This window comes from Natrix helvetica (genome assembly GCF_964273705.1).
Source record: "Natrix helvetica genome assembly, chromosome: 4".
NCBI lineage: Eukaryota > Metazoa > Chordata > Lepidosauria > Squamata > Natricidae > Natrix > Natrix helvetica.
Window position 1 is genome coordinate 125,473,031 of NC_138550.1, and position 11,283 is coordinate 125,484,313.

An 11,283-nucleotide genomic window follows, 5' to 3' on the forward strand; every position below is an offset into this window, starting at 1 on the left:
AAGTCCCTTGTTCTTGACTCCCCAGTTACTCTACACCAGTGTGATTCCACCCTTGAGGCACCTGTTAGGCACAAGTGACCAGATCAGTACATGTATAGTTCAAGTTTGTTGTATTCTGCCTATATTACAAGAAATCTCCCTAGACCAGGGGTGAGCTGCAGTCGGCCTTCATGGTGCAGGAGGCCAACTAGGCCACGCCCACACAGCAACCAGGCAGAGAACCCCTTGCTAATATTTCTGAAGCCCACCCCTGCCCTAGACTGCTTATCTTACCTTGGAAACAGAAATATAAGGTTCCATGGAGTTGGTGTCTGTACATGTGTGTTGAGTCTTGGATTTCTTGGTGGCTACACAGTGATTCAAGGCTAATCCTGCTTGATTCCTCCTCCATGCCTGGCTGATTATTTCCAAACAGCATCATTTCTATTGCATGGCCCATTCTTTGCTATCGCTCTGATTACCATTCAGTAGATTTTTCAGAATCATTGGAAGTTGGGTGGCATATAAATTATGTATAAATAACAGTTATAATTTTGATTGGTGGCACAATCAGCCAAATGTTTAGACTTATTTGGCATTTTTCTCCACCTATCAAGTTCTTCCAAAGAACTTGGGATAGACAGATGTTTTTATTTAATGATGTTAAAAGTATTGTCACAGGATGTAAACAGTCCCAAATAAAGCTGCCTTTTGCAGTTGACTGATGGTGATTTTGTTAATGCTGATGTTCAAGTGGTGTTCTATTGGTTTTGGGATTGCACCCAAGTTCCATCCTGTTGGTACTATCTTTGCTTTTGTTGGCCATAGTTGTTCTACTTTTATTTAACGGTCTTTGTATTTTATGGATTTTCTCTAGTTATTTCTCTTCCCTTCTGCTTCCTCCAAGTACTGCCATGTCCATTATCCAGACCTTTTTTTTGTTTCTTACCAAAATCTGGGGTGTGATATGGCAGGTGTACTTCTCCATTTGAATTCTAAAGTCTCAGAGTATTTTAGCTTCTTCATTTTCTTTGGCTAGATCCCCTTTCATCAGTTTTTCTCTTGATTTCATTTTATATTCTCCTTCACAAAATTCTGGTATCTCACAATAAGTTAGCCGTTCGTATTTGCCCTTGTATATAAGATGCTTCTTGTGCCAACATCCACAAAGGTGTTTTTGGGCTTCTGTCTATTCCATATTCTTAATATGGTATATCTAACATAATAGTTTTTAAAATCCACATTAGCCCTGACTTTGTCATACCACAAACATCCACGCCTCTCAAATCTCAGGTCATGTCCTTGTAGTTCCAAAACTTTTCATTTTGTTTCTTTTCATTTCTCAGTAACATCGAGTCTTTCATCCAAGTCAAATAACAAGCTGTAAATACAATTTCAAATCAGAAAAAATACATTTCTTTTGCATCTTATAACACCTTATATTTAACTTGTAGCTCTTTCCCCTTCCACACAAATTTGGTTACATCTTTCTGCCACTGTTTAAATGGTGCATCAGTTGTCAGATATTGTCTGGAACAAAAATATCATTCTACAGGAGACATTCATTTTTATCACATAAATTCTTCACAGCAATGACAGTTGTAATTCTTCCCATCTTAAACCACCTTTTTAACTTCATTCCATGTCTTAACATAGTTATTTTGAAATAACATACAATTCATATTTGTCATAGTGATACTCAGATATTTTCCTTCCTGTCAATCTTAAAGCCCATTTTATTCATCAATTCTGTTTGATCTTCCAGTTTCACAGTTCTTGTTAACATCTTCCTATTTTGTTTATTAATCTTGAAACCTACTAATGCACCAAAATGTTTTAATTTGCCATTAATATTTTATTTCCCTTTAAAGGATATTTCATAACCAACTCCAAACCATCTGCAGAAGCCCTTAATTTATAAGTTTCTTTTAAAATCTTTACTCCCACAATTCCCTCATCTTGTCTTATATCTCTATTCAATATTTCAAGAATCAAAATAAAGAAGAGAAGAGACAGTGAACATCCCTGTATTATTTACAGCTGAATTCCAATTGTTTTCTGCAACTTAGAAGATCAACATTTTTATTATGTTCTCAAAATACTTCAAAATGTCCAACCCATTTATAAACATAGTCCATTAATTGACTTTTAGATAAAAACCCGCATTGATCCTCATGAATAAGTTTGTGCAAAATTATTTTCAGTTTGTTAGCTGGAGTTATTGTGAACTACTTGTAGTCATTATTCAATAATGATATGGGCCTATAGCTTCAAATTAAAATCAAATATTGTTCCTTTGTGGGTATACATTAGTAGTCAATTTCTTAGAAATCCAAATCATGCCTATTCTTGAAAAGAATTATATCTTTCAGAAAAATAGGCATAATTTCTTGAATTGCCATTTTTCTATCTCCATATATCAACCAGCCCTAAGCTGTCCATCAAATCAAAGAAAACTTTGATAACTTGCTTTGACTGATTTTAATATTTTTCTCAGAAGTTCTGTCCTATTGTGGGGCAGTCACTCCATTCCAATCCTCCATCAAACACTAATTTTCAGAAGCAACATATATTACTTTCTCCATTTGTAAAACAATAGTTTGTCCTCATTTGGGGCATAAATTCCTAGTGTCAAAGTCTTAGTTCCGTGCATATTAACTTCCAGCCTAACAAATCTACCATGCAGCCAATACAAGTTCTGCTTTTAGTTGGGGATTTACATACAAAACAATTCCATATTTAATTTTAATTTAATTTCTCTTTTGCGGGGAATTTGATCCATTTATATTCCACTTTAAGCATTTGTAATCCAAAACAAGCCATTTTTAAAAAAATTGGAAACTCGATGGCACAGTGGTTAGAGTGCAGTACTGCAGGCTATTTCTGCTGACTGTCGGCTGCCTGCAATTTGGCAGTTCAGATCCCACCAGGCTCAAGGTTGAGTCAGCCTTCCATCCTTCTGAGGTTGGTAAAAGGAGGACCCAAATCGTTGGGGACAATATGCTGACTCTGTAAACCGCTTAGAGAGGGCTGTAAAGCACGGTAAAGCAGTATATAAGTCTAAGTGCTATTGCTATTTATAGCATCTAATTCAGGATCTTCCCTTTCAGTTTTCTTTTGCAGTGTCCACTGACAGTTCCATTTGAATCTCCCCAAAACTTTTCGTTTACTTCCCAATATTTCCACTTTGTCATTGATTTGTTTTACCTCTCTAGACACTTGTTTTACAGGGATTTTCATCATACTAATTTATTCTTTCGCATTCTCTTTCATCTTTGCAAATCTTTCACCATTTTTAACAGATGCTGTCAATTTAGAATCAAGTGATGCAACTTACTTATTACCCAGTTACTCAAACATTTTCTGAAGCAAATCTGGTGTAATTTCTCTTTCTGAAAGTTGCTATAGTAATCCTCTCTTCCCCGTGTGTGTGTGTGTCTGTGTCTGTGTGTGTTTTCCATTACAGGTAGTTTTTCATTTACAATTGGTGACTTAATGATTGTTTGAAGTTAGATTCCCCAAAAAGCTACTTATGACCCAGGTTTGATGTTCTGATGCCTACCTGCCTAGATTCATGTGAGTGTATTTTAGGTGTTCATCAGTCAGCCCCCATTTATGGCTATCTACAGCAACTTGCAATCTCATAATCACAATTTATGGTATTTTTTCTAGAAAACTATTTACTTTGGGTTTATGGCAAAAAAAATGCCTCTTAGCAAACAATGGGTTCACTGAACGGCAAAAGTTTATCTAACTGAGACAGCAACAACCAGCAATTTTCTTAGTCTCCCCCTCCCTCCGTCCGTCCCCCCCTCTTATTCTCTCTTTCTTTTTCTCTCTCTCCATCTTGGTTCACTTATGCCAACCCAAAGTTCTTGTTAAATGGGGAATACTTGTATCCAGTAATCTCTATCCGGTAATATTACCTGTAATTCCAGAACTCCAATCTAATACAGAGGATTGCAAAGAGTACATTATAGACAAAATCAAATTGAGTGCCTATCAACAGAAAGACAGAAAATGAATGAACAGTCCAATTTCTCAGTCCCACTTTTTCTATGATATAGCTTTTCAATTTCAATTCAACAACCACAGGTGATACTTTTAAACTAAACTCAGTGGTTGTATAGACCAAGGCATTTATGGATTCCTAGCTGCTATCATATAAAATATTGTGCCTAAAGCAAGTTGTTCTCGAAAAGTACATAAGCTGAAGCTATCAAAATAAAAAAGACAACTATCTATGCTGAGCTACTGGTGAAAAGTTAGCTTATAAATCTAACAAATCAAAGCATAAATAACCAAGATCAAAGTTATGTAATGAAACAAATAGGAGAGCATATGATCTTTCTTTTTTGCCATTTAGAAGACCAAGAAGATTCAGGTGTTCCTTATTGTCCCAAATTCTTTCTAAGCATAGATGTTCATAAGCCATGGAATAATAGGGGAAACATTCCAGATTTCCAGAGGCTTCTCCCATGTTCTCCCAGGATCAATAGCCACTCTTGATCTAAAACAACCTAAAATAACAGTTCTTTCATATATTTTTTACCCTGATGACACTTAAGGCAAGATGATAAAGTAGAGTAATTGCATATCATCTTCTGTCTCTAACCCTTGAGTCTGGAAGCTAGTAAGATGTTGCCTATTGGAATATTGCTAACAGCTAGCAAAGCAAAAAAGGTCTTGGTTATAAAGTCTAAATTTAGAAATAAAATTGGTGTATTTTTAGTTTGCCATGGTACCAGTTAATGTAATGGATAGATGTTATGGTTTCCAAAAAAAGAGTCTAGGACATGATTAATGCCCTATTTTCCATTAGAAAAATGAGGTGTCAACTTTTTAAATACTTTTATGGTTGGGTAATGGAGAACATTTATTTATATCCCTTTTTAATAAAAATTTCTCAGTTACTATAATGAAAAATTATTTTAAGCTGTTGGCTGCAACCCAAAATATGCAGAAAAAAACTTTATTTTCTTTATTCCTGCACTTCTCCCCACTCCCTCTTCCTCTGCTTGTTGCAAATAGTAACCTGTTCTTCCAGTAAGATGATGGATCCTTTGCTTGTACTTTTCTAAATTGCAGCTGTTATATTTAAGAAATTGGTTTGCAGTCCAATTTTCTTTTGCTTCTCTTGGGAAGATACATTCTTGATTACCTGCAGTTTTTCTTAGATACAGTTTACATACTTTCTAGTCTTTAACACACTGGGATTTGTTTACACAACCTCTGTATATAGAGATAGAATATAAAACTAGGTTACCTTGCAATTGTGTCGCAAGAGCACCATTATTCAGTTGCAGTTTGGGGGTTATAATTTAGGACAAACACAAATTTATAAGCAGAATGCCCTTAATTCAAGACCTTAAAGGAAAATATTTAAGGCAGCAAATGTCAGTAAATCTCACCAGAGAGAAATCAGAGTAGACGATGTTGGTCTAAACAGCTTAATGGCCTGATTCAGTAAATTTCACCTATCAATTCACTAGCCATGAATGACAGTTTGGATAAGTGTTGTAATAATCACACATTCGTTTTATGCTACAGTATTTAGCTGCATTGTTTATATACCTGAACATAAAGTTCATATGCATAGTATATCAATTAGCTTAGTATATGTAAAGTGCTTAGTAGGTAAGCACTTTTTGTATTTTCAAACTAGATTTAAATCTGTGCTATGGAACAGTCACCATTCCAATCTCAGTATATTTTGATGATTGTGTAGTTTAATATTTTGAAACATATTATTTTAGTTCTCTGTTGCAACATACATTTGGTAATATATGGCCCAATATTTTCTCAATTTCATTTGGTTATTGCCAGAGGAAGTTGAAATTACTGAGATAAGTTTATCATGACATGTATAACTAATATGTGTATCCCATTAAGCACACATACTTTTCTACCCATACATTCCACAAACTGACAGTATATACTATCAATACACATCATTTCACTTGGAAAATAATGTTTGGTTTCATTTCTCATTCAGACTATAAAATATATAAATATAATTAAACCCCCTTCCACAAAATCTATATTAATCTCTTTTTGCATTTCACTTGGTTTTCTCAAATAAAATTCATTCAGGTGACTAAGGAATGGTTCATCTAGAACTCTAAGAGTAATCCATATTGTCAACTCATCCAGTGTCCACCATGTTGAAAAAAAACTTCAATCATTTTTTTACACTTATTTTGAATAAGTTTTGGCAACGTGTACAGTAGTTTAAGCATTGATGTATATGATATATATGTTGGTAGTATGTGTGATAGTTGATATTAAGGTATGCATCAGGCTCATTAAACCCTATTCCTATGGCAAAATGGGAAAATTTAAGAATGTTAATTTTCCCATTGCACAATAGTAAAACAGAGTCTATTGTGAGTTTCAACCTAAAAGAAGCTCCAGCCTGTATTTATTTCTCTGGCCTTTCAAGCTGCAAAGGGTGACCATACAGTATGCGTTTATACCAGTTGCAACATATATTTGGTTAAAGAAGCTTATCTAACTGCTAAATTTCCTTGTAGAAAAGTGTATCTTTTAGGAAAGTTGCTCAGTTGAAATATTTGAGTATGTTGTGCTTTCTACCGGAATGTAATTTATGGAGCAGTTATAGTGACCTTTCTAAATTACTTACAATGTGTGGATTTTTGGCTTTGAACATTTTTCTATTAATTTGTTAGCACTCATTACATATTTGAATCTTCTGACTGCCACAATCTTTCTTTGATAGTAGGTTTGATTCATATAATTTAATAGTAGCAAAAGCTAAAATTTCAGACTCCAGATTTCTTCATGCCTCAAAAGATACATTGGGTTAAAGTCAAAATTGTAGTGACCACATTTGGATATGTAATGGAGTCACATTTTACACATTGAAAAACAGATTCCTATGAGAGTTGACCAAACTGATAAGTGATGGGATGATAACATTCAGCTTTATTTTATACACTGTCTTAAATATAAAATGATTAAACCATTACTATATTTCTAAAAAACATTATAGTTAATCGTTTTCTTCATGGCACCTTTCTGTTAAATGTCTGCAAGAAAATTTCTAAAATAATCTTTTCCTCACAAACTCCTAAAGGTAATAATAATTTAATACTGTCCTTTAAAATGGGAAATCAATATTGGATGATAAAATGTTAATTTAGTAAAGTAAGCCTCTGATGTTATAAAGCTAAAGCTCTACTATTGTAGTATAATCAAATAATGTAATGTCTACAGTATTACCTCTTATATTAACTATAGAATTACAACCTATAATAACTGAATCTTTTATTTGAGAAATATTTCTGCTTATCAATTATGTAGAAAGGTTAAGCAGTAGCTTTATAAAACAGTAATGGTAATATTGGATTGAGCTGCAGGGAGTCAAACAGATAATAGATTTAACTGGTTGAATGCTTCTTAAGGTATTAGCTATACAGAAAATTTGATCATCTGTAAAATAGTGTATTCTTTTAGGAAATCATAAAGGTTTGAAGTTTTACAAAATGAATGTTTACATGGTATAATACGTACTCCAGCAACAAAAAAGTTAATATTTACTAAGGTTTGAGATTTTCTTGGCTTATGAAAATAACTGGTCATTTTCTTGACATGAAAATAACTGGTGTATCAAATATGTTTTCTCCTTTTAAATATTTTGTTTTAAAAACTAATGTTTTTGATGCACGTTCTTCAGAAAGTGCATGCCTGGCGAATAGTAATTTGTGTTTAATTGGACAAAATCAGAATTCCAAACCCAAAAGAAGAAGAAAATAACTTTTAAAAACAATTGTTGTTCTGGCTCATTAAAGCATTGTTTTTATTAGGTAGCATTTCTTGAGAACCATAAAAATTAATAGTGTATTTCAAAAGTACTTTATTGGCATGTTCCTCAAAATAATTTAATTTTCATGGTTAATTGTATCTTCTTTGTAACATAGACTATTGAATTAAGTGTCCATTTAGAAATTTTTAATTTTCTCTTCCTTTCATTTTCTTTAATTCTTTAATTTATACAATACATGCTCTAAAGATTTAAAAACTTTGTGATGTAGTGACTGATCCTGAGCAGAAGTCTTACAAGAAGCTCATAATAATTATTTTAACTGACAGATTTTTCTTCTACTCTTTTGAAAGCAATATATTTTATTTAATGTATTTCAATTAGATCATGAGAAGTGTGGAACTTTACTTGGTGAAAATGGATACTTTCATGTCTCAAATGTTTCTTGTGTAAAATGTTTCCTGACTTCCAACTCTTAATCTTAATCTTAATGGAGGAAGCTAGAAGTTAAAACTGACATTTCTTATTTTGTTTTTTCTTATCCATACCTAGTTTGCTAATCACTCTGCAAACTCTTAACATAATATTGTGAATTTACACTATAGACTTCAAGATTCAAAAAATGTAAGCCCTCAGCTACCAAGAAAAAGGTTGCCCACACTCTTAATGTATCTATTTTATCTCCATTGCATGTCATCCATTGCACTTCATTCGTCTCATGTCATCATTAGAAACTTGATTGAAGGAAGGGTCACAGAATCCTAGTTGTTTTATTAGCTTTGAATTCTACCCACTGCAGTTCTGTGAAATAATGTATTGGTTTACTTATTTCTTAACTTTGTATGAAGCTTGGACATACTGTTGGTCTAATAATTCCTTGCTAGTCACTGAAATAACAACCAAAAATGTATTATTTTTATATAGATGAGAAATATTGGCTATCAATTAATGTTTCCAATGTTGCTATTGTTTGTTCCATCTCAAAAATATTTCTTTGATTTGCTGTTAGATCATAAACAAAGATTGCATCATTATTTGAAAATTAGGCTCATTGAACAGAACGGACGTAACCATTTCCATGTAAACATGCATAGGATTCCAATATCATAATCAACAGAACATTATTATAGGCACACTGATGTTGGATTAGGCCACTTGCATTTAATTTGATGACTATAATGAAAATGCTACCGTATTTAATATTAGCAAATTATTCCCTATGTTATTCTTACTTTCTATCCTTCCCCATGTCACATGATTGGAGCTCTCTTCTTATGTACTCTTAGTTAAAGCAATCTCTGACAGTGTCTTCTGCTACCATCGGCTTATTTTCTAGATGGGAAGTGATGGAGTTTTGCGCCTCAGTAGTTCCGCTCTAAATAATGAATTCTTTGCATATGCAGCACAAGGGTGGAAACAGCGATTGGCAGAAGGTAATTTTCTACTTGTTACTAGATTTAACCAATAGTGTTTTTCCCTCCATAAAGAGATCCCGTCTTATGTCACATCAAGGAAAACATTCATTTCAATACTTTTAATATTTTATTCTTGCTCAACCCAATGTACCTTACACAATTGTTGTGAGGAAAAATTGGGGACAGAGTGCTATAACACTGCCTTGAGCTCCTGGAGGAAAGGCGGGATAGAAAACTAAAAAAACAAAATTGTAAAATGGCAAGATTCCAAACTATGTATACTTAAAACACATCTTCCAGTTGTGTTAAGCACATCTGTCTCTTACGCCTCACAATAGATTACCATTAGGTACTTTCACTTAAAATGTGAACAAGCATTTTCATCAGTGTCAGCTTTGGAAACCTAAATGCATGTGACTAAATCCCACCAATACACTCTAGAAATACTAAAAACAGCACTACAAGTACCATTTTAGCATAGGTTTCTCTCAAATTAATTTTGGATTGAGTTTTGAAGTTTGGATTCAAATTTTGGATTGAATATTGAAGCACTATTTGCAATAGGGGAAAAATTCAACTATCCATGCCTCATGAAAAGCTGCTGCCCAAAGATGGAGGCTTCTCAAGCAGCAGCTAGCAGAGCACAGGAACTGCATGATGTGTTTCACGATGTGCAAAAAATCTTTGACACTTGTCCAAGTTTTGAAACCTTAGAGCATGGTTGGCCAAACAACTTTAGTACAGCATTTGTATAAAATGGGTCACCTGCAGAAATTCCTGCCCTACACAAAAGTCAGAGGCACCCCTAGATTAATTCTTTGGACCTTCCGTTTCTTGTATCTTTTAGGAGAATTTACACCTGAGATGCAGTTGCGCATCAGGCAAGAAATTGAAAAAGAAAAGAAAACAGAACCCTGGAAAGAGAAGTTCTTTGAAAGATTTTATGGAGAAAAGTAAGTATCAAAGAGAAAAGAAATGTCCTCAGATATGTAACAATGTGCATAGCTATTAACAGATACATTTGCCTTCCATGAAATCTAACTTTTAGTTTTAAAAAGTGCCTAATAAATTTACCAATTATTTTAGTTCCTATTAGCGTTGCTAAAAATAAGTCTTATTTTTTTCAATTTCTCAACCTATTTTAAACAGTAAAAGTAACCTACAATTTCACCAAACCCTTTCCCAAATATATTAAACATTAAATTCAAATAGTCAGTATAACACAGACTGAATATGAATAGATAAAACCCATCCTTTTTAACCTTCAAAAGGAATCAAATTTCAGAAGGAATCTAAAGTAATAAAATTAGGTAAATATAATCACAAAAAATATTTTAGTACTTGTTTTTTCCTCATAAAATCCTTCACTAGGGTATTGACTTGAATGAATAAAAACAATGTATATATGCATGTTATATTGTATAGAAATGAGTATATTGTATTTTATAGAGATAAAAAAACAACAGTGGACGAATACTTCTCTTTGAAAAAAGTTTCAGAGTAACATGCTTGATTCTTTCATAAATACATATTAAGTTATTATACACAAATTCAATATTTAAGTGTTTAATAATTTAAGTAGATGAAATTACTTTCTAATCAGATAAAGAACAGTTGCATTAGACATGTATGCCATATTCTCAAATTCACCGCAGGCAATCACATATATTAACAAATTGTATTCATGTTCTTTCCTTTATACAGGTAGCCCTCAATTTATGACTGGTCGCTTAGCAACCATTGAAAGTTACAATGAACCTGTTCAGAGCTATTTACAGCCCAGTTTCAAAGTTCTGACAGGTGGGGGCCCCATGGTCCTTTTGGGCACTTGACAACTGGCCAGGTTTACAGCCGTTTGCAGCATCTTGTGATCACATGACCACAATTTTTGACCTTTTTTTGCTGGAAACCAGCATTCACTTCTGGTTTCCGGTAAAATACACCCATTGGATAGAGTGGGGTCACTTAATGATTGCTGTGTTCACTTAATGACCATGGTGTTTGTTTAACAAGTGCAGCATTCACTTAAGAACTGCTGCACAAAAAGTTGTCACATGGTGCAGTCACATAACTTGATGACTACCAGTTTATATAATTTTATTTTTG

General features: G+C 33.4%; 1 protein-coding gene across 3 annotated transcripts in view; it reads left to right on the forward strand.

The window, feature by feature from the left end:
* Positions 1-11,283, forward strand: part of ASXL3 (ASXL transcriptional regulator 3) — a 136,156-nt gene that overhangs the window by 109,859 nt on the left and 15,014 nt on the right. For 2 of the 3 annotated variants that reach the window (XM_081950546.1, XM_081950545.1), the window contains exons 9-10: positions 9,099-9,195; positions 10,025-10,130. In XM_081950546.1, the coding sequence (XP_081806672.1) occupies positions 9,099-9,195; positions 10,025-10,130 (203 nt within the window). The remainder of the gene's footprint in view (positions 1-9,098; positions 9,196-10,024; positions 10,131-11,283) is intronic. The other variant, XM_081950547.1, reaches the window with a different exon arrangement.